Here is a 25,149-nt window from a genome sequence, read left to right on the forward strand (position 1 = left end):
ATGTCACTCAGTAACTAATATGTGTAGCTTATTTCTCTGTAAAAACATTTAAGCAGACTAAACAGCTCAGTGATCTGACATAATAGTCCACATATGTGTGAGTCTCTCTTAATTCTTCTCCAGTAATTTGATACCCAGCTCCACATGCTAGCTTGCAGGGTCATGACTTTTGCCCTCTTTCCCACCCCCAACTCTATCTCTCTCCCAGGATGGTGTGCAGGTGACAGAGAGCGGGAAGTTCCACATCAGTCCCGAGGGTTACCTGGAGGTGAAGGATGTGGGCACAGCTGATGCTGGACGCTATGAGTGCATTGCTCGCAACCCCATCGGCTACCAGGTTGCAAGTATGGTGCTAACTGTCACAGGTGAGACAGCTGCTAAGTACATCCTCTAAGGTTGCACATTTATTCATTTTTTTAATGTTTGAAATATTTCTTTTTCTGAATTTAAGAATCTTATGAAGAGATGGAGAAAATGTGGAGGGAATGTTAGCTCCAGTGAAATTAGTTATTCTTATAGACATGAAAAGGAAACATATTTTCTTCCTCATCAGATTTTACAAAATAATAAAAACACAAAACACTCAGAAACATCCTAGAAATGAAAATCAAAAAGAATATTCTTTTCAAATAGGGATGCACCATATTGGATTCTTGCTGATATCTAATAAGCTGATAATTACTAATTCACTATGGCCAATATAAATACCAATGTATACATTTTGATTACATAAAATTCTAGTTGTTAAATCACACTTTAAGGTTTAAGGATGAAATTGAAAAAATATTTACAGACAATATAGGACAATATTTACAGGCTGGTTGCAAATATCAGCAGAAATGTTCATCTGCCAAAGCCGATATCATGTCAGCCATGTTTCGTCTTTAAATACAACTGATGATGTTTGAGTTCTGGTGATCTGTTACTTTTTTAGTTACAGCTTTACTGAGCAGATTGCCAAGAGATGTATTTCATCTGAGATGTTTCTCATGTCAAATTTCCCCGTTAATAAAACAAAGATTTAATATACACTAGAAACCACTGTGTAAGACACACTTTTAATACCTATTTATCATCTATAAAGCCAGCTGTGTCCTCTATAACCATTCATCCAATGTACTGGTGTAATGCTGCCAATATTGCATTGAATGTTACAAACCCTGCTTCACAGCTCACAATGCACCGGAGAAAAGGCCACTCCTAAAATAAGTTAGAAAAAAATTTAAAAAGAGGTTTTATTCTTGTTATAAGCAAAAAATCTGTTCATATGTAAGTGTACACATGTGCACACCATGGCGAGCCGGCCACAGACAATACCCCACCCTACTGATGGTGATAACACAGTACAGGATATAGATTCTTTAGATAGAACAATGCAGTGGTCTAAGCAGACTGGACGTTAGAGGCAGACCATAGAACGCTCACTGCAACCATCGGAGACTTGAGACTTGACTTGGACTTGCAAAAAATGACTTGTGTGCATCACTGCGTGCTTGAATTCAGAAGTATTCTGCTCAATAAATTACATTTTTTAATGATGTCTTTTGCATGGTTCTTAAATCAAGCAACTTGAGTTTGTTACTGAATCTTGAAAGAAGATCTATTTTAATGAGACTGTGGATGACATAACTTAATGTAGCTTATTTTAACAGTCATTTACTTAAGTTAAGGACTTCCTGACTAATTGAGACAAAACAGACATGATCACACTTGATTTAAGATTATACTGTAAAGTTACACACTAGAAATAAGAAATTATAAATTATCTAACAGTTCTTAATCTAAGTTTTAAAATCTTGGTAAGCACCAAAATCATTTGCGATGTGGGTCAGCAGAAGTTGACACTACGTTTTATTTGGGTTTCCCCTCCCTTCAGAGGCTTGCATTTTAAAAGATGGCATAATAAAGCTAAGTAAATAAACCTTGTGATTTCTTGTTTGGTTAAAAAATGCTCCTCATTTTTAAAGACAAGTGACCATAGAAGGTGGGTGCAGCATGACTGTGGATGGATATTGTCAACTCTTAATGATGATGAAACCCTTGTCTATTGCCCTTATTGATCCAAGCTCTTATCTATTCTACTGTTGAAACATTTGGGTTGTTTGGTTGACAACAAGGATGAAAATACATTTTGAACAGAAGTGGTGAGAAGGGCTTGAGTTTAAGTGTTAAAAGGTCATAATTCCATCAGTTATATCTGTTTTATGTTGCTGAAATAACAAACATATTCCTCAACTTCTCACAACTGTGTTTATTCAACTTTATGTGGCATATTAACGCATCAAGACTTTATTTACATTTGCCTAATCCTCATCTGTACTGAACTGACCTTAAAGACATAAGATAATTGTCTTCTTGTTAAGTTTGATACTTAACCTTCATTCTGCTTATTTTTCCACAGACTACAACATTAGATTACTTATTTACTAGCAGAGTTTACTATTTACTGTCATATCAATCACAGTTTACAACAGAAATTCTGAGATTAATCAAGATTAAATGTTTTAAACATTTGGAGCAGTTTGGTCATGCCCCATGCACAAGAGAGTTCAAGTCCATTATGTGGTCCTTTCCCACATGTCTCTCCCTCACTCTCTGACCCCGTTTCTGATTCTATCTACTGTCCTCTTCTCTGAAAAAACCCCTTCAACACCCCAACATTATATCTCCAAAAAACAATAATGATAGAGTAAAATTTAATTATTTGAGTATTTGTAGGTACTTGTGATATCAGTACATCCCTATTGGCAACATTTGGAAAGTGTAAAGTCCATAAAACCAGGAGCCATCCCAGTGTTGATCTGTTCTGTCCAGCTCAGTCAGTAATTAAGTCACACTCTGCTGAAATGCTATCAGATTCCCGTCAGCTCTTCACCGTGAGTGTTAGTGTTTCCTGCTGAGATTTCTCAGGTCAGACCGCAGCTCTCTGCTGCTGAAATATAAACTGTATCAAAGTGCTCAGTTGTTGTTGGACTCTCTCAGCCTTTGCGTCACAATCTCACTGTTTTCAATGGCACACAGAGATGATGAAGAGTGCCAGAAATGTGCTCAGTCCAGCTTCAGGAGAGTGGCTGAAGTACAGATCTTAAAAAGGTTAAAGAACACCATTAAATCAAAGCTGTGCTTCCTGACCTATGCTCTATATCTGCTGATATCATGCACACTGGGTTGTTTTAATAACCAACACTATATTTTCTCCTTTTCTCTCAGTTCCTGCAGTCAGCAGAGAGGGAGACACTTTTGTGAGCTCGTCCATAGAGCAGGCCATCCGTAATGTGGACAGCGCCATAGAGTCAACGAGGAGACGACTCTTTGATGGGTAAGATTTATAAATTCATTTATACACAAAAAACACTCACAATTTAAATCCTACTGAAATAAAACTAATGCATGCTGAAAGGTAATTGTCTTCATAGGCTATTGGTTTTGATAAAAGCAATATTAAAACAAAAAAAGACCAAAAAAAAAAAAAAAACAGTTTGATATCATCAAAAATATTTGTCTTTGTTTGGGAACTTTTTTTCTTATTCACAAGTCAAACTAGGTGGTCAATTGTAGTGACTTTACTTCAATTAGGCATGTCTTCCACATTGCTCCACATTCAGAAGCAGTGGAAATCATGGCTGTCCTTTCCTGTTTCCTGAGGTATTTTATAGATAGACAGTTTATTGTCGTTGCATAGTAAAAACACAACGAAACTTCATTTGGAAGTCTCCTCTGTAGCAGCAAACACAGTCGTTGATGTGGTGGTCAGAAATCCGCAGCCCCACGAAGTTCCTCGCACCTACTACAGCTGTGAGGGAGCGAGCATCCCCAAGAAAGATGCTCAGTATGGCAGGTTTGTTGGGGGCGCTCTTAACCTAGCCTGCAGCCTGGCTCATTTGCCCCGCTTCCACCTTCTTGCACAACGCCGTCTCTGCCTCCTCCCCACACACTGTGGGTGTCGTGCTGTCTCCATGTCCTCCTCCTCCTTCCAGTTTCCAAGTGCCCCGTTCTCTGGATAATCTCCGTCGGGAAAGATGCAAACTCTGCAGGCACACTTCCTTCGTAGTAGTAAAGAAGGAGTCTCTTATACACAGAATGTCAGTTCTGGTATGAGTGTAGGGCTTTGTTTTGCTGCTAGTGATGGCGCCAGGTGGCTGCCTCAGTACGTTCCGCCACCATGCTAACTCAATAGGTAGCATTCAGTAGTCTCCCGTTGATCAGGCAGTGTTCAGTAGCAGTTACTGGCAGTTGTTGTTAGCATTTAAGCTAGCCAGGAGTTGTAGTTGAGACTGAGGTCTTCTCTTTTGTCTTTTTTGTGTTTTTCTTCTTGGAAATTTCCTGTTCTTTCTCTCAGAGGTGTCCTGGATGATCCATCTTCTTTGTTGTTATGTTTCAACATGTTGTCAGCTTAAAGCTTGAGTATGTAACATTCTATGAGAACTGTGTGGAATCAACTCCTAACAACCCCCCCCCCCCCTTCTTCCCAAGTTTCGTAGCTCCGCCCCCTGATCACATACCTCCTCACGAAGGTACATTACTCCTCGAGTAATGACAGTGGCAAAGCTCTCATGGAGTGATTTTGCTCCTCTTTTCCACTGAAATTAATGGCCAAATTACAGGTAAGAAAACAGTCTCAGCATGAACAAATTCTGAACGCCGCTGGTAACGCCGCCCTTGTATCAACTTCTCACTGAGCTAAGAGGCGCAAGCACACCTACTACAGCGGCCAATAGGAACCCTCCCTCTGACCTGAGCCTTGATTGGCTGCAAGTTCTAGCCTCCTCATTGGCTGGAGCAGCGTCCCTTGCTGGTTTTCCTCAAGTGAGAATGCAGCGCGAGAAGGCATTTCAGAAGTGTGTTATTCTGTAAAGCTGGGAATACACTGTGTGATTTCAAGCCAACCATACGACAGTCGTGGCAGAATGTCATCTCATACTGTGCGACTGAATCGCTTACGACGCACGACCATCCTGCACGTGTTGTGTGCTCACACTGTATGATCCAACGGTGGTGCATGACCTGAGTGCTCACACTGTGCTTCTGAAGTCAGGACGGACTGTGACAGAAAATCGTGGAGTTTTCTTTTAAAAAAGTCTCACACTTTCAGGGTGAAGTGTCTCCAGTCAAATTCTCTCTCTCTCTCCCCCCTCTCTCTCTCTCTCACGTTCTCTCTCTCCCGCTACCTCTCTCCGTCCCAAACACACAAACAGCATCACCTCTGTGTCAGCTGCAGGTCCGCGGACAGGAATATTTCCTGCTCATTTATTTCCTTTATGCATCAGAAAGTCATTCCAGCTGTTGTTATGATAATTTAGGACGTTGTCTGACCGTTCATAAAGGAAAACAACCCCCCACACAAAGTTGTTTATTCTGCTCGCGCTTCTGCTCTCGCTGTGAAATGTCTGGAGTCGTATGACCAAAATATCAAACATGCCAGAAATCCTCCTGACCAGTCGGGAGCAGGTCGTTGGGTCGTAGTCGGGCTGTGATCGGCTGTCGCACCCCCCTGTACACAGCACAACAAACAACGCCCAATCCGACTGAAGGTCGACCCGACATCCAAGTGAGTCATGCAACTCTAAATTCGTGGCTGAATCGCAGGAAAATCAAACAGTGAGCACCTGGCTTTAGATGGCTTCAATAGCAAGACCCTGATGGGTTGTGTTGTTTTTGTGGGCATACGACACCAAAAAGAAATCATTTACTACAACTTTAATTGTGAAATAACACTACAATTCCAAGATATAACTCAAGAGTGCATCTTTTTTGCAGCCAACTGCTCTGGTTGTTTGGCAACAAAAGATTAGGGCTGGAAGCATTAATGCACTGATGGGAGTGAAATTAAAGTCACTCAGTAACTCAAATTTACACATGCAACTACAAAAACTCTTTTCTAGCTCATTCCTGTTATAAAAAGCTAAAATCAGTATTTTTCCATATTAATATATAGCTTAGTACTGCCTTGAACTTCTCATGTATTAGCTCTCATGGTGTGAAACATCCTGCCTGACTGGACATTTGATGGAAGGGACAGTAGTGCTTATCAGCGCTTGTGCAGGGATTTCCAAAATTCACAGCATGGTTTTATCAATGCTACTTTTAGCAAATAGGCTTATTTGTTGCCATTTATAGCCTATAAAAAGAAGATTTTCTTTTAGCATTTCTTATTTATGTACTTGTAACATCTAAAAGCAGCTGTTGGCAATTTGACCAACTGAGCTGCAGGAATTATCAGCCTGCTTGACTCGAGGTGCGGCAGCTCAGTTCAGTTGCAACTGTCCTCTACAGTCATTTCTCACAGTCTTGTTGCACCGTAAATCATTGGTCTGAACGGGGCTTTACACTTAAGAGAAGTAGATTGTAGCTTAACAGATACCACAAGTACCTGCTTTTCCTTTTTTAGTTGCATTTGGACAATTTTAAAGGTTTTTTTCCCTGCACAGACTGAGTCCAGAGCGACATGCTCATGGGGCTAAAGCTTGAGTACAAATAGCTTGTCTCACATTATCTTGGCGCATGACTTGAATGTTCCAGGTCTGAGTCAGAGCCTTGAGGGAAAGAGTGTGGCCATTCAGGAGGCTGCTGATATTGCTGCCCTTTCCTGCTCAGTGCTCAAGGATTAAAGATTTTAAAGATTAGATTCTGAAGGCTACCAAAAGAAACATTGCATCTACTAACGACTGTTATTCTGATAACTACATTTGGATATTTGCCAGATTACTTCTTTCATTTGTACATCAGTGAGACGCTGCTTCAGGATGATAAAGAAATGGTTGAATCTTGAAGCCTTTATTCATTCAGTAAACTTTTCATTGCTCTCTGCACCCCTGTAAGAGATGTAGGTGGTTTCAATCCAGCTCCAGTGTTTCCATCCTGCTGAATGATGTGGTTAGCAGTCGTGTTTGTCTTGGCATGCACACACTCACACAATCTGCCCACACACACACATCCACAAACACACATACACATAGACACAAACGAACACAGTGTGGTAACCTAGATGGAGATTAGGGGATTTCCAGCTTTCTTTAATGGCTATCACAGATCAAGAGGAAGACTTCTCTTTGGCTGATAGCACCGACCCGAGTCTTTGAACCTGGTCTGGGGATAATAAAAACACATTCAAATATGAGAGTGAAATAAAAGGTAGCAGCACTTGATATTCCAATTGAGAAGGACATCAGCTGTGTTGCTGAAAGGGGGCAGACAGTCAGACCTTATTTTTGTTTGGTGCAGCTGTTCATAATTAAAACAAATCTGTATCACCATTCTTGTCAAATTATCACAAAAACTAAAAGAGATTAAGGCAGCGATAATTTCCCCACTGGAAAACCATAATAATAATAAGAGATGAAATCAATATTGGCAACAGATCTCAGCCTCAAACAAGTGTTAATATCATCAGCAGTTAGAGAAAGAGAAATCTAATGTGACAACAGAAACATGAGAAGAAAAATTTAGCCTTACAAAGAACACAGTGATTTAATTTTATCAACAATACTGTGCTTAAAATCTGTAAGGTATATATGTGTTAAATTCAGTATTTTGTAAAGTTTGTGTTTAATAGACAGATGGGGATTGACTTCTGTTAACAAAAGAAAATTCACTTATCTGATTAAAAAAAATGGTAAAAAGGGTTATGGAATTGCTCCAGCAGATTGTTTTTTACTAGCAGCTAAGAAACAGGCAGTAATTTCTGCAACATAATCCCCTTCAAGCTAGCAGAGTCCATAGACAAACTAAATAGTTTTTGCCTGTAGAAAGCAGAAAATAATTAACTATCATTGCCTTCGTCAGTTAACCAGACACGCCAGATTGATTTGTTTCGCTCACCTTCCACAGACAGCATTTGGGGATGGGCAGAGCCTTTGAAGAACACCGTGGAGGGTCTGTCACATCTTTACAAGCCAACCAGAGTAACAAAACACATGACATCGTAGCCACTACTGAGGAGTAAACTCCACAGAGAACTTCATAACACAAGCCATGGCAACTGTAGACGTGTCAGTACATCACTTTTTTCATTTTTGTAGACAACTCACTGCTGTTCTTTCTTCCTCTTTTCACAAAGAAATGTCATCAAGTTCTGATAAAACTGGCGCTTTAGCAGAATCCACGCTAATCTCTTCCACCATAATTGTACCAGCCTCTTGTTGCTGCTTGCTTACGTCATGACTCCATCATGCCCGGAAGTACTGCCCCTCGACACTGATTGGTCCTGTCACTTTCTAACCGGGCCCAAACTGTTCAAATGGGACCTTTGCAGGATGGATTTGCTAGTGAGAAACATGGAACCAGGTGTATTCATCTGCTTTGCAAGGTTATTCATCGGTTATATAGTATCAATTTTCCATCCATCCATCTGGCAGAATCCATAGTATTGTTTATTAAAACAGTGTCACGGACTGGATAGAGCTGTGTGCTTCAATTTCCTGTTAACCTTGCAAAGCAGATGGATTTGAAAGCCTCCGTGTCTGTCATCTGGCAAATCCACCTTGAAGATTTCAATCTACACTGTTTGTGCCAAAAAGTGTTTGAACCAATCAGCGTCATTTGAGGAGAATGAGGCAGTAGCCACAGGGGGTTTAGCTGTACTAGAACCCGTTAGCATTGGCTTCAACCAGTGTCACAGCTAGCTCAGCTGTAGCAGCAGTTTTATCAGAACTGAGCCACATTTCTTTACTAAATAAAGAGCAAAGAGCCGCACTGAAAGTTTTTCATGACGGAAAAGATATTTTTGTTCTTCTCCTGGCCAGCTTCAGCATGAGTTTGCAATAGCTACGGGTTCGTTGAGTTATACTGTGAGCCATTGTATACTGCTAAAGCAGTAAGCACAAAGGTAGCTGTACATTTCACTCAGGACATTGAGTGCTCAGACACCTGACAAACATCTAGTGATGCATAATTTTTTCTCCATTTAGTTTAAATCCATGTTGGTGTTTGAAAAACTTGTAAAAAGATCTCATACAGTTCAGAAGCACATTCTTTCCAGTTGTTCTGTTACCATTTTATTATATCTACATGCACTGCAGTCCTTCTTCTATTATCCTTGTATGCCATTAATTGTGAATATGATTGCATAGCCTGTAATTGTTGTGATAGACTTTTTTAATCAATTGATAGCCTTGATAAAAGGTAGCTGTAGACCAGTAATACTCAACATGTGGCTCTAGAGCTCTTGGGCTCTTTTGTAATGGTTTGTGGCTCTTTTATGGCTTAATTTTAAATATTATTCCCCCAGAAAACCTAAAAAAAAGGGAATCTTTGACCTCGGAAATTATCCAGTCACAAGTCACATTAATCAGGTTGTTTCCCACACTTGACTTTAATTGTCAACCTTAATTTTTTGTCTCTACATTTCCATCGCCCTTATTTGCTATTTTTGCCACTTTCAATCCATTTTTACCGCTTTCAGGTTACTTTTGTCACTGATTTTTTTGCCATTTTTCGCACATTTTTGCCACTGTTATCCAGTTTTTGCCCCATTTTCCCCAGTTTTTGATTCTTTGTCCTGCTTTTTGTTGATTTTTTTTACCCATTGAAGCTGCTTGTGCCATTAAATGCCACTTTTCCCCCCAATCTTTGCAACTCTTTGCTGCTTTTTGCCCATTCTCCCACCTTTTGCTGCCTTTTGCCCATTTTATTTGTCACTCATTTTTTGTCATGTTTTTGCCACTTTTGACCATTTTTGCCACCTGCAACCCATTTTTTGAGACACTACTCACCCAAATTTTGCCTCTCTGTGTCCTTTTTGCCACCTTTTTGCCCCATTTTTGTCACTTTTTACCCAGTTTTTGGCATTGTATGTGGACTTTTCCCTTTTCCACCCTTTTTTGCTGCTTTTGGACCATTTTGCCCCTTTTAACTTAGTTTTGTCACTCTGACCCATTCTTGCCACTTTCCACCACTTAGTTTGTGGCTCTTGCAAAGGTATTTTTCAACAGTTTGGCTCTTTGGTTGTGCAGGGTTGAGTAACACTGCTGTAGATGAAAAAATGTACGTTGATCTTCAATAGTTAAGAAAGAATTTAAGATAGAAACGAGTGAACTGGCTGTTCCTGCTGTCTTATAGTCTTTATTTAAAAACAAAAACAATATCTGTACGGGTCCTGTCTGTAATATTGTCAGACACTTAGAATAACTGTGACCTTGATAGTGACAAAAAAAAACTATAAACTTGTAATTGTACTTTGGCTGCATGTATTAGATCCCAGGCAAAATGTTGCTGCTGTTGTTGGCTAATTCTTAGCTGCTATCTGAAGCATCCCTTTAAAGAAAACTAAAACTCTCTGTCATTCAGAATCAAAAAGAGCTTAGAAACAAAGCCCAATTTAAAATAAAGCTGCCTCTCTTCAAACAACATTTCTGTACTATTGTCATTAAGATGTGAAAGCAAATGCTCATGTTTCATCAGTAATTTGGTCACATCAGAATGTTCTTGCAAAATGAAACCATATTGTGTTTTTATTTGATTCTTTTATTACATCTTATCCTGGGTGGATTGAGCACATGTGGATCTGGCAAGTGGTTTTATGGTTTTCCACACCATTTAAAACAACTCTGGCTGAGCTTGAAAGGATGAGGTTGAAGAGTTCAATACGTATTTTAGAAAGTAGTTTGAAACAATCGTTAAGCTGTCCAGTCAGTGGTTTTCATGAAACGGTGAAAGCAGGAACAACACAGAGTCATGTGGTAAGCTCCTGATGAAGGAGACCCAGCTCATCAGTGAAATGTCTGAGATGTTTGTGCATGTTTAAAGCTTCTCTTTGTTTGAACTCTCTGACCTGATCGAGCTGCAGCGGAAAACTTTTCTGGAAAGTTACAGAGAAAGCTCTGCCTGCTATTCTGCCCTTGAGCTAAAAAGGAAAAAATCTCCTGAAGAATGTTATTTAACGTTGAATTTGAAACGGATCTCTTCTCCCGCTTCATGATAATGTGTTTCTGTCACACCTCCTTCACTAGCACACATTTTCTGTTAACTCTATAAACATATCCTCATATCTAATGTCTGTCTTTATTTTATTTCACTTCTTAGTGCCTCTTTATGTTTGATATTTTCATTCCTTCTGTCTCTCTTACACCCTCATTCTCTATCTCTCCAGTCAGCCTCGTACCCCTGGAGAGCTCCTCGCTCTTTTCCGGTATCCTCGGGATCCCTACACAGTGGAGCAGGCTCGAGCAGGAGAGATTTTCGAACAGACGCTTCTGCTCATCCAGAACCATGTCAACCAGGGTCTCATGGTCGACACCAACGGGACAGGTCAGGCTCATGTGGATTCAAAGTGTCTAATCATACAGTTTAACCCTATAGTTTTCCCTCACTTCCATTACAAAGAAAGTGTTGGTAAATACACAGAGCAAAGGTTATCTGTTCTCTGATTCTAATGATGGACTAGCAATGTAAAATAATAAAGATGTGCACGTTCAGTACATCTAGATACAGAAAAAGTCAAATTATTGGGTCACGGCTGCATGGCGGCTGCGTAATGGAAGCATCACAGCTTGAATTTCATTTTGGTGCAGGGGTCTTGCGAAAAAATCTGTGCATAGCATCCATACTAATATTGCATCAGCATACGCCAAAATTGGATAAGAGATTTACCCCCCAAAAAAACGCAATGTTATCTTTAAAATATAAGATGTAAATCCTGATCCAGCTGTGCACACATTAGGTTTTGCACGGCTTGAGAATTTTAAAGTCGACTTTCATGTGAGTGCAAACCACAAAAGTTGATATGGTATATAACAGAATTTACAAAAGAAAACCCTGATGGACTGTCACTATTTCTAGAGTGGTACATTATCTGCCTTACCTGCCATCTTCTTAGTGTTCATTGTTTCATTTTATGTTTATTTAGCCTTCATTTAACCAATTTTTACTTAAGGCCGCTGACAAAATGCCCTCTAAAAACCTAGAAGTATTGCTCAGATCACACAGACAACACAGATATTTATAGATTTGAGACTAGGTCAGTCTTATGTATTAAATTGATGGGATGCTCCCTGGTAACTTGCTTGTATTTGAACTTGTATTGACCATGAGTTTTGTTTTCTCAGCATTTTAGACCAAGTTAAGTTTTTGCAGACAGGAGTGAAAAACACTTAAAGCAGATTAAAAACTCAAAGGCCTTCAAAATGTATTAACAACAGAAAAAATACTAATTATGGTGTCATCTGCTTAAAATAATTTGAGGCATTTGACAAGTTATCACACGGATTGTTGACATAAACAGAGAATAAAATAGGTCCTCAAACTGAATCTTAAGACACGCCTTTTGGGCCTCCATAAAAGAAAAGACGGATCCATTTATCTGAACACATTGGCACTCAAATGGTTGGCAAACCATGATGCTGCTTGGGTTGACATGCCACTGTGACGAAGCACATTTATCAGTAAACTAGTCTACAGTGTCAAAAACCTTAGATAAATCAATAAAAAGTGCTACACATGAGGCATTGTAAATGCTTAATCTTGTGATGAGTGACTAGTCGACTTTAAGCAAAAAGAGTCATCACACAGCAGTAAAGTCAACTGGTCGACTAGTCTATGCAGCCCCTAGCACACATACTTTTGCCTTCTGTTCTGCCCTTCACAAACCTGCATTCAACCTTAAACTGTCAATGCAAGGCTCCTTATGAATGACACTGAGTAAAAAAGGGGCCATCAGATAAAAGGCTATGAGGGCAACAGGAAGGAAGTCTAAGGAAATAAACTTTCTTACACAGAAACTGAGGTGTATGTGAGTAAAAGCATGGCTAGATAACACCTGTTGTCAGTTTGCTACAGCAGTACCAGCCACAAACAAAAGAAATCACAGATTGACGCCTCGTTGCTGCTGCATTTACACACGCCTCTTACGATGCCAAAAAATCTACCCGTCAGCATCACACAAGAGTTTCACTCCAGTTTATGTTGGTTTACAAGGCCCACACTGATTCCTTCACATAATGTCAGATCTCTCTTCCACTATAAGATATTTTTAAAATGAGTTTATATTGATCACTACAGGACATGATTAAAGAAAAGTTTAGGCTTTATTTAGGCTGTTTACTTTTTTGTTTTTTGCTCAGCATGAACTATTATTATGAGAATATATAATGATAATATGAGAGCTGTCCATGTGTAATTTACACACTTTATGATTAAAAACATGCAGGTGATTAAAATGTGCTCAGTGACAAGAGGACAGAAAATCACACACAAGGAAAATATTTTAAATCATTATTTCCCCCTTCCTTCCCATGTATGGGTCACTGGGGTCCACACATTTCACCATCAGGTCTGTTTTTTTATAGATCACATTCTTCGCAGGAGAAGTGGTACAACATTTAAAGCTGAGACCCCTGGGCCTTGAGACTGCCTCCATGTGCTTGATATGTGCTTCTCACATGCTCAGAATCTAGAAATAGAAGGCTTGCCTGATTGTTCTGCAAGTAGCACTGCACACCCCTCAGCAAAAATAGACAGGACAATGATAAATAGAGAGTCATATTTACCCTGATTTAGCAGGTATGCATGTCTAAAGTGGTGGAATATGTTACAGGAGAGATAAACACAGTACTGTGGAGAAATTCCCCTCGTTCGTACAGGATGTTTGGTCTGATTTTTCTACTGCTTTGTTATTTAATGGATAGTTATTTGTAGAGAGACTTGATGAGGTAAAGCAAACAGCTGACACGCACCGCAGCTGTCACACAGCAAACATGCATCCAGTCTGAAAACGAGTCTACTTAGACTAAAACTGGACTTTAAAGCATGCAAACATGTTGGTCTGACATTAATCGTACTAAATTGGATTTCTCACCTTCAATTATCAAAATAGAGGCAATTTATCTTAATTCTATCAAAAGTAAAACTAAGAGAGATTAGTGCATATACAAAATGCGTTTGGCTGAGAAGTTTGTCCTTGTTTTCACTGTATGTCTTTTATGTATATGTTATCTTTGTTAACTTGTCTGCAAGGTCAACATGAGGAATTCCCACAGTAACCTAACCTTGCAAAACAGATGGATTCGCCCTTTTCCATGTTTCTCACTGGCAAATCCATCTTGCAAAGCTCCCCTTTGAACAGTTTGGGCCCGGTTAGAAAGTGACAGGACCAATTTGTGTTGAGGGGCAGTACTTCCCGATGCAGTGGAGGTTTGCCGTAAGCAAGCAACGACAAGAAGCCGGTGCAATTATGGCAGAAGACGTTAGCGTGGATGCTGCTATAGCATCAGTTTTATCAGAACTAGATGAATTTCTTCATTAAAAGAGGAACAAAGAACAGCAGTGAGTTGTTTTCTTTTCAAAAAACGATGAAAGTTGTGTACTGACATGTCTACAGTCTCTATGGTTCTCGTTATGCAATTCTCTATTTAGTTAACTCCTCGGTAGGGACTATGTCACGTGTTTTGTTGCTCTGATTGGCCCGTAAAGATGTCACGGACAGAACTTGTATCCAATCTCTCTCCAGGTTTTTTTTCAAAGGCTCTGCCCTTTCCAAATTCTGTCTATGGAAGGTTTACCAGATGGATGTGTGAAACACATCCATCTGATGTGTCAGGTTAACAGTAACTAGCTGGAAGCAGAAACATTGCCTCCTACTGTCATGGAGGCAGACATGCTCCTGTTTATGAATCAGTTCTCTTTCTGTATACGTTAAACCATAGCTCAACTTTATTGTGCATGTAAACGTACTGAGTGGCACTAGTTTATAGGGGTTTAAGGCTTACAATAATAAAATCTGCATTCAAGCTTATCATGTAATATTAATGTATTGAATAGGATGCTGCCCTCCTAAAGAGACAGTTCAGATTTCCTTAATAATAAAATTCTAAACTTTTTTAAGAACATTTGAATGTTTAAGTGAGAGAAAACCTCTATTTGTCTCACTTTTGTCAGGTTGCAGGGCATTTCCACGGTGGGCTGATGCACTTTAGGATGTCACTGTAGGATTTTGGATAAATATTATTTGTCTTTTTTTTTTATTTATTTAATTTTTGTTATGATTACTTTCTTTTTATGCACTTTTACCTGAGTGAGGATATTGCGTCCACCATGGTGGACTGCCAGAGAGTTAGTGAAAACAGAGCAAATGCACATGATTTTATTGGTCTGTGGTATTCACCTCTCAGTTTTGTCACAGTTTAGTGAAATAATTTGGCAGGTCTGTTACAGGGGAAGACGGAGCTGTGTAGTCATGTCTTGTTCAGCCTGGGGGAAAAGGGCCAGTTACAATGCTAATGCCATATTTTCTTTCCAGTCCAGCGCTGATGATACGTCTTCATGTCTGTTCTTGGTTTTGTTGTTGATCCTACCGTGCTACAGTCAGAGTTAACTTTAACCAACTGACCTTCCAAGTAATGGCCCTGTAACGGTCATCATTCAAGGTTTTTACTAGAGGACGCATTGTTGGTAGAAGTCTCCCGCTTTCCATAACAAATGGGCTCTGAGTTTAAAACTAATAAAAACACCTAATAAAGCAGTTTAATGTTAAAACCAGAGTTTCCTAAAAGGTCTTTGGCAGACTCGAGGTGCGAGGAGGGGCAGTAAGCAGATCTGGTTTGAGCTTGAATCTAGTTCCTTTAGTGTTCACTTTTCACACAAAGAACAAAACATCTAGAAAGGTCGTCTGCAGAATAAATGAACGTGGTGATTGAGCACACTAAACACTGAATTTACCACTGTCCTGTACCCTGTTTTAAACATCATATTTTAGAGTAGCTAATGGGAAGGTTAAACACACAGTTCCATCCAAAAGTCCTTCTTAAAGCATCAGCTGATAAAGTAATCACTGTGCTTGTTCAGTCTGTACTGTTTGTTTGACTAATGGCAGCATCGATGACACAGTAACATGAAAATACAGATGATTCTTGAAAATTAACCTTGATAGATTTTATCAATTCAAGCTCTTCCTGTGGTATCCATGGTTATCAAATGTAACAACTAAAAAATGGCAACATAAGGTTCAATCTGATGGTAACTGATGTATCTTCAAGCATGTTTTAAAGATGAAATAAGCTCCGACTTCCCTGGGTTTTTTAAATTCTGTTGTCTCTTAAGTTGCTTTTCAATCAGGAAATGGTTAAAGTACTTAACATAAGACTGGAATATAACAATACAACATGAATGTATACGTGACACCACAGGAATATGCTTTAACAATATAGTTTGTATATATTTTACTACATAATCTTTCTGAAAGGGTTTTCATTTTAGTTATTTAGTTTAATTTAGTTTAATTTCATTGCATTTTATTTAACTTTTATTTAACTTAAATGTTAATTTTAGTGCTGTTACTCGATTAAAAAAAATGTCGTTTATTACATCACAAGTGTTTTATTTTTATTCTTTTAATTCTATGTACAGCACATTAAATTGCTGATCTGAATCCTTATCGATACCACTATCAATACTTTTTATAGTTTGACGGAAAGACAAAATAAGGGTAAAAATTTAAACTACAAGTGGTTTTAGCTGAGTAGTGCTTGAGTTAAAAAGCTGATTCAGTCTGTCACATCTATTGTATATCCCTCAAATATAAACACATATTCACACTGTATTTATTGAGGTTTCTCATCAAAAACTACATTTTCCCACTTTAAGTGAACACATCATAATATATAGAATACAGTTGTCTCATTCACTGAGGTTAACTAAACTCATCATATTTTCCGTCTTCAGCTTGTAAAGTTTGCTAATTAACTTCAGTTTTGCCAATTCCACCGTGGATTTCTACACTGGATTAATATTGTTACAAACAGGACTGTCTCAAAGTTTTGGAGCACTTTTCAGCATTTATCTGAGCAGCTGAAGAAGAAAACTGTCCTGAAGCAGCTGAACAGAGTGGTATGACCATGGCTTGATCCTGTGTTGTTGTTAGCGTCTTTGCTAACATTAGCAAAGATGTGCTTTGCCTGAAGGTGGAACTTAAGACTCGTTGTGCTTCAGTGTAAAGACAGTTCATCACTGCAGCATGTACCCACAATTTTGGTTTTATCTTAACTAACATTTTCCAGCTTTTTAAAAAGAAAATTGTCATTAAGCAGACCTGGGTCTGTCTCCTCACTCATCACTGCTGGCTGTGTCTGACCCTCTCACCTCTTCACCCCCAGGCACGTAAACATCCGTGCTGTAGGACTACAGGAGCAAGTTGTGGTCAAACTTAGTCATATCATTAAATTGCATTATAATTTTTGTAACGCGTTAATGTTTCAAGATTAATCACAAGCGTTAACGCGTCAGTGTTAACAGCACTAGTGAATTTGTTAGGGTTTAATGTTTGTTTTTTTCTGCAAAGGCTTGGGGATTCTACATGTATATTATGTTTCATGTCAGGTGTCTTGAGAGCTGTTGCTGGAAGTCGAATTTCCCACAGGATAAATAAAGTATCTATTGCTTTATCAACTAACTATTTATCCATCTATCTACCCATCAATATCATAAATAGTGTTTAGCTACTCACAGCTGAAATTATGCCAATCTTTTTATTTTTAGTTATTGGAAATTAGTTGTCACGGTCCACCCTCAGTGTCCACACACTGGGGAGCACTGCTTTAGGTAATTTTTTTGTCACCTTATACTGAAGCTTCTTTATATTGAAGCTTCTTTATATTGACATGCTCATGTTCGTTAAACCTCTGACAAACTTTGAAAGTCACTGAGGTCAGTTGAGTTATTTTTCAACATAAGCTATAAACAACGAGCTGTTGGAAAGCACAGAGCTTGTGAAATTTGAAAATGATGTGTACAGTTAATATTGCATCATTAATAGGAAGGAGAGTGTCATGTTCTTACAGGCTCAGTGTGTCTGAAGGCTCTAAATCTGAAGGAAAGCCAAGCATTGCCGTGTGTGTGAGGGCGGGTACAAGCTTGGTGGGCCCATGGGAGTCTGCTCACTTCTTGACTGGAGTTATAGGGTGGAGCCTTTGGCACATAGAGTGGTTAATTATGATGCATTCAAAGCAAGGGGAATATTCACTGGAAAACTTAAGATCTAAGGAAATGATTAATATGTGTGCATGCGTGTAAAGACATCTGATGTCATTGGGACCAAATCTTGTTTTTGCAAAGTCAAGTTGCTTCTTGTTCAGTTTATTATTATTAGACTTATTTTCACTGATTATATAGGGCACCTACTTTTCCCCAAGCTAAGTTGTAGAATGCTTTGTGTGTGCCAGTAAGTGGAAGCTTAATAAAACTACATCATGATATGTTATTCTATTTATTTTACTGACACGTGATTGAAAGAGTTCCCTAATACAAACTTAACCATGTGAAATACTAATTATGTCAAGATCAGTCAAAAATGTATAGAGTTTATCTGAGGAAAGAATAATTTAGGATATTAGGATGTCTTTTTCCTATAGGATATCTTTCTCCCATAGCTATCAAAGTTCCTCTAAAAACATTGGGACTGACTGAATTTTGTCAGGTGTGACTTAAAGTTAGATCTGTTCTACAGAAATCCACTGGTCGGCCATTATTAGCTAATATTCCACCAGAAGTACAGGCAACAGATGTCAAAAACGCCTTGCATGCAGCACTCATTGTGAACTAAATAGTTGTCAAAAATGGTGAAGCTGAAAGAAGTTCTTTTCTTTCATGACTGCAATGCTACATGTGCCCTTTTGGGGGCACCAGATATCTCAGACATTCTGAGACTAAGACTTTGAAAATATCACTTTTAACATTTGAACCTGTATATTTTAAAGTTTCTGCAAAAATAATGTTCACCCCAAATCCCCCCCAAAAGTTCAGGTGCTGTGTAAAATGTGAATTAAAACAATTCAATAATTTTAAAAGCTAATAAACCCATATTTTATTCACGACAGAACATGAACAGCCTATTTTGAAACTGAGACATTTTACCATTTCATGAAAAATATTTGCTCATTTGGAATTTGATGGCAGCAACACATCTTGAAAATATTGGGACGGGGTCATGTTTACCGTTGTGTAGTATCCCCTCTTCTGTCAGCAACAGTCTGTAATTGTCTCAATGCAGTCCGGGTTCAGCACCCAGAACCAGAATGCTGTTGTAATGGATGTGGTGTGTGGTTTAGCATTGTCTTGCAAGGGTTTCCTGAAACAGATGTTGTCTGGATGGGAGCGAAGGTTGCTCTTAAACCTCTGGATACTTTTCAACATTGATAGTGCCTTTCCAGCAACCATAGACACCAATGTATCCCCATACCATCAGAGATGCAGGCATTTGAATTGGGCACTGATATGTTGGATGGTCTCTCTCCTCTTTAGTCTGCAGGACATTGACTCCTGTGGTTTACAAAAGAATTTCAAATTTTGATTCACCTGACCACAGAACAGTTTTCCATCTTGTCTCAGTCTGTTTTAAATGAGCTTTGGCCAGGATAAGACAATCCTTCTGGATCATGTTAGCATATGACTCCTTCTTTGCATGATACAGGTTTAACTTGCATTTGTGGATGGATGGCAAACTGTGTTGATAGACAATGATTTCTGGAAGTGCTCCTGTGCCCATGCAGTGATGACCAGTACTTTGCAGCATCAACCTTGGATCTGTACTGCCTTGGCCTCCTGATGGCCATCCGCCATGCCCATTACCTATCTCTTCAGGTATCCTCACAGCTGCACCCTCCATGGCAAATGCTGTCAACTCCCGTGTTTGGACCAGCCCACCAGGTCCTGGGCACCCAGTATGCCGTGAGCTGGATCAGGTCTGGCAAAGCGTGCCAGATTACTGTAAAAGCACAGCCGACATTCCCGTACCAGGCACCTGACCCTTCACATCCCTGCTCTCCCAAACACATCAGCATTAGACACATTGCCCCATGCGCCCCATGCGCCAGAATCTTGCCTGTTTTTGAAAGGGGCTTATTATGCAAAAATCACTTCTTCAGGTTTTTCATACAAAGTATGTGCCCCTGGCCTGTCCACAATCCCGTCAAGTACCAGAAAAATCCATTCCCTCCTCCCCTCTCTTTCTTCACCTTTCAGAAAATGTGTGCTGAAACAAGCCATTCTCAGATTTTCCCCTCATGATGTCATGTGGAGAGTTAGCACCGCCCCCAAGTTTGGTTGGCCCTCCCCTCTTGGAGGAAAGTTCCGCCCTCCTCTCCTGATCTTTCTCATAGCTTCCAGCTGAGATGCTGGATAGCTCAGTGGGTTACCCTGGTATGAGGCATTGATGGTTCAAATCCCAATCAGGGCCATTAACTTTAGATAAAAGCATCTTTAAAATTGTAACATCAGGAGTGCCACATCCATTTCCTGAGAGGGGTGTGATCAGGGGCAGAGTCAGACAGATCAGTAACATTTAAAGCCACAGACACAGAAACAGCTTGTTCCGAGCAGGACTGAAACAGAGGGGTTTTAAGACGTGCAGAAATCCAATACTGGAGTGTTTTTTCAGCAACAAACTTCACAGGCATGTTTTGGCGACCTCTGAGACCAATATTAACTTGCCTTAAAAAGGGGGAAATATGTCCCCTTTAATGTAGTGCTGCTTAAGGGCGCAAAGATCATGAGCATCCCATACTGATAGTGGGAAATTGTTATTTTATTTTGGAAAACATTTTGTGGATATTGTTCCACAATTTGTATGTCTACTTTTCACAGATTTCTGAACCTCTGCCCATGAACAGTTGTTGTGGCTTTTATAAGCGCTTTATGCCCTCTAGGCCTCTGTGCTTGTCACATGACTGAAAGCTATGAATTGAATATTTGCCTTAGCTTTAGCTGTAGTGTTCCTTGCTTGCACAGTCACTAAATTTTACCACTTACATCTCATAAGCTAAAATTAATTCAGTGCTGCAAATTTCATTGTCCTAGTTCTATGATTTTTTAACATCACTTTTTACCTTCAAGGGTTGGCAGCTACAGCCAATAGGTGGATGGAAATATACATGCATAATCGACTTAAGTCTCACTGTTGATTGAGTTAGAAGTTTCCAAATAAAGTCTCATTCATCCTTGAATTAACGTGTTATTGTGAGCAGCATTTGGCGTTAGAAAGGCCCCTCCATCTGTATACCATTTTCTCTTAAGCATGACCTGAGGCGTGGAGACGTAATCATGGAGCATTTGACGAGGAGGGCTGTAAACAGTTTTATTAGCCTTATGTCACACCACACAGTGCTTAAACGTACAGTCACTGTGGAGCATAGGACAAATTTCAAAGATTGTTTTTGTTAGTTCACAGATTGTCTCAATTATGCATGCGTGTAGGGAGCGTGTGTGGCTTTGGATGTTTAGGTTTGTGAGCATCTGTCTTTGCTTGCATCCACATATGCATTTAAAGATGCTCAGTGGACCAGGGAAGAAAAATTAAGCACTGTGTATTTGGCTTTATGATGCAGGGGAAATACTCAATACACAAGAGCTCTAAGGTGGAGTTGGCAGAGTCTATATAATGTGTAGTGCTCTGGAAAATCTAGTCTGAATCAAAGGATAAAAAGAAAAATTTTGAGAAATAAAAGAGGGCTTTTAGTATGTCTCATCCAGGTGGAAGTTGGAGGGAAAAACAAATAGAGCTCAGTGAAACAAGAGAGAGAGAGAGACAGTGTTTTCATTACTTATGACAACAACCAAGTGTTCATTGTTGCACTGGCCCCAAACCAAGCAAACACAGAGATTTCTGCCTGTCAGCAGAATCCAGTTTTTATTGTATCTCTATTTCATCTGAGAGGACAATGCCATAGTTTCCCTCTTCTCTCACATGCAGACTCAGACAACAAACCGATTCTGTGAGTAATGCGAGAGAATGTGGGAAGCTGCCAGCAGGTGATGCCTTTTAGACAGGAAGCCTTCTAACACTCACTGAGGTTGGCTGCTTGTTCCCAAGCATTACCACAACACTGCAGTGCTAACACATCACAGACACACACATTGATATGCTGCCTATTTGAACTGTAACACAGGAGTGCTCACATATCAGAGCGAGTCAGGGCAGGTTAGTAAAACACTGCTAACTGTGCCTGCAGGACGGGAGCTTTTTTTTTCCACTCTGAGCCAGCAGCAGTGACTAGCTGCTTTCAAAATATCTGATACATGTATTCTACTTTTTCTTGTTTTAATCCTGATTAATTGCTTGTGTGATCTTGTTCCAAACTATGTCAGTAACAAGACATTGTCAGGGTCAGATTTAGGTTACTTTTTTGGTACCCGTAGGCAGATTTGTTTTGCAGCCAGCAAATACTATGCTAGATTACATGCACTTCCACTCCCCTAAATTGGCAGGTTGTACATTTACCCCTGAGAGAACTACTCAACAGTGATAGAGCAGTTTGTTTGTAAGGTCCATCAGCATAACACATGGATTGCAACCAAATTCAGGTCCAAAATGAGTGCATTCAGCTTAATAAACTGCATTAATCACATGCTGCTTTGACATTTAAAGCAGGGGTTCTCAACCTTTTCAGCCCATGACCCCCCAAATAAAAGTCCCAGAGACCTGGGACCCCCACTGTACCTGAAGGTGGTTGAACACAGTCATACACAATCAAGAGTAGTCATGTGCAGACAGAGCAAAATGAGAAAATGGGAGGACTTTCTGGGAACCCAGCCAAACTGGGGGCCCATGGAGGTCAGGAAAATCAGGGTCCTTTGTAAAGTTAGCTAGATATGCATATCTGTATTTTATATTAAACCTGAATAATAACCACTCTTTACATAGCAACAGATTTTTTAAGTCATTTGTGCTGTAGTATTTGTCAGTTTAATAATGTAAATCCCTTTTCTTAAAAACAGAATTAAAACAGTAAAAAAAAATCCAAATAAGGTGGTGGTAAAGGCGGTTAAATGGGATTTTACAGGTAGTAGAAATAGGTTAGAAGCAGCATAAATTTATTAACCATGGCAAAAGGTGGCAAAATTGTGTTCAATTGGCAAAAACAGGCACAAAAAGTTGTAAAAGGGGATTAAAAGTGACAGAAATAGGTTTAAAGTGGCAAAATTGGTGAAATGGGATTTAAAAGTGGAAAAACATGCTTTAAACTGGCAAAAAAATGGGTTAACTGAGGCAGAAAAATATGCAGAAATTGGCAGAAATGGGTTGGACTTGGTCAAATGGGCATATCAAACAGTGAAATGTGGTTGAAATGGGCAAAAAGGGATGTAAAATGCGATAAAAAGGGGGTGATAGTGGCAATAATGGCTCAACAGAGGCAACAATGTATGGAAAGGCACAAGAACTGGTTTAGAAGTGGCAAAACAAGTAGTAAAAAGTGGTGTAAACGGTTTGTAATTGATAAAAAATGGGTTTAGAGTGCCAAAAATGTGTTAAAATTTGGCAAAAATTGTTGGCCAAAGGGATGAAAATGGGTTAGAATTTGGCTAAATGGAGTAAAGTGGCCAAAATGGGTCCAAATTGTGCAAAATTGATGAAAAATAGAAAATGATAGTAATGAAATCAAGTGAGAAAAAATAATTCCAGAGTATTCTCCATTTTTTAAGACATCTGGCGACCCACTCTTAGTGTTTTGTCCCGAACCCCAGGTTGAGACCCACTGATTTAAAGCACAGCTTGAAACTACTTTAGCAGGGCAGCAGCTAACTACTACTCACTGTGGTGTCTTTAGCATATGCTGTCCCATGGCAATCTTGAGTCAGGTTAGCTTAGCTTTTCAACTTTTTTCTGAATGTTCTCTGGTTGTACTTAACTCAAAACATGTACAAATCAACTGCCTTTGTTTCCTAATCCTTTTTTATTTATGCAGTTTTTTCACATGCTAATGTTATGTTTCCTTCCTACAGCATTTCGCTACAATGACCTTGTGTCCCCTCACTTCCTGGATGTGATTGCCAACCTGTCCGGATGCACAGCCCATCGTCGCTTCAACAACTGCTCTGACATCTGCTTCCATCAGAAGTACCGCAGCCACGATGGGACCTGTAACAACCTGCAGCACCCAATGTGGGGTGCCTCGCTCACCGCCTTCGAACGACTCCTGAAGTCAGTCTACGATAACGGCTTTAACCTGCCGAGAGGAGCTACTGATCGGCTGCATAATGGATACAGGCTACCTCTACCCAGACTGGTGTCCACCACCATGATCGGCACCGAGACCATCACTCCTGACGACCGCTACACTCACATGCTGATGCAGTGGGGTCAGTTCCTCGATCACGACTTGGACTCCACTGTGGCAGCCCTCAGCCAGTCTCGCTTCTCCGACGGCCAGCTGTGCACTCAAGTCTGCACCAACGACCCACCATGCTTCCCAATCCAGTTTCCGCCCAATGACCCTCGGCAGCTGCGAAGTGGCGCTCGCTGCATGTTCTTTGTCCGGTCCAGCCCTGTGTGCGGCAGCGGGATGACTTCTCTTCTCATGAACAGTGTATATCCAAGAGAGCAGATCAACCAGCTGACATCATACATCGATGCTTCAAACGTATACGGCAGCTCAAGGCATGAGTCTGAGGAAATCCGTGACTTAGCCAGCCAGAGGGGTCTGCTGCGACAAGGCATCATCCAGCGAACAGGGAAACCTCTTCTGCCATTTGCTACTGGACCACCCACTGAGTGCATGAGGGATGAAAATGAAAGTCCCATCCCATGTTTCTTAGCTGGAGATCACCGTGCCAATGAGCAGCTTGGTCTGACTGCCATGCACACAGTGTGGTTCAGGGAACACAACCGCATCGCTACAGAGCTGCTGAGACTGAACCCACACTGGGACGGGGATACCATCTACCACGAGGCCAGAAAGATAGTGGGGGCCCAGATGCAGCACATCACCTACAGTCACTGGCTGCCAAAGGTAAGAGCTGTCCAATACTGTGATACCAGTTATACTCTGAATAGAGATGAAATGTAGTTTTGATCTAATGAACCAGTTCTTCCTGGGATCAACAATTCTCTCAGGGTGTTTTTTGCTCTGTATAACTTTTAACAATCATAAAAAGCAGTAAAATGATTGGGACATATGAACTTTAAAGCTAATTAGCTCACCTCACTTTTTTTATTTAGAACTAGTTATATTGTTGGGGCTGCAAGGCAGCGCAGGGGTTATCGCTGTTGCCTTACAGCAAGAAGGTTGCTGGTTCACTTCCCGGTCAGGGCCTTTCCGTGTGGAGTTTGCATGTTCTCTCTGTGCACATGTGGGTTCTCTCCAGGTACTCTGGCTTCCTCCCACTACCAAAAACAGGCTGATTAGGTTAATTGGTGACTCTAAAAAGGTGTGAATGTGGGTGCGCCGGTAG

The 25,149-nt window shown here is 40.1% G+C and overlaps 1 protein-coding gene across 3 annotated transcripts in view; it reads left to right on the forward strand.

Moving 5' to 3' along the window:
• LOC121526329 (peroxidasin) overlaps positions 1 to 25,149 on the forward strand; it is a 133,870-nt gene that overhangs the window by 91,051 nt on the left and 17,670 nt on the right. For all 3 annotated transcript variants that reach the window (XM_041812871.1, XM_041812872.1, XM_041812873.1), the window contains 4 exons: positions 209 to 365; positions 3,211 to 3,319; positions 11,087 to 11,244; positions 23,701 to 24,707. In XM_041812871.1, coding sequence (XP_041668805.1) covers positions 209 to 365; positions 3,211 to 3,319; positions 11,087 to 11,244; positions 23,701 to 24,707 — 1,431 coding nt within the window. The remainder of the gene's footprint in view (positions 1 to 208; positions 366 to 3,210; positions 3,320 to 11,086; positions 11,245 to 23,700; positions 24,708 to 25,149) is intronic.

Source organism: Cheilinus undulatus, linkage group 18, assembly GCF_018320785.1.
Source record: "Cheilinus undulatus linkage group 18, ASM1832078v1, whole genome shotgun sequence".
Taxonomy (NCBI): domain Eukaryota; kingdom Metazoa; phylum Chordata; class Actinopteri; order Labriformes; family Labridae; genus Cheilinus; species Cheilinus undulatus.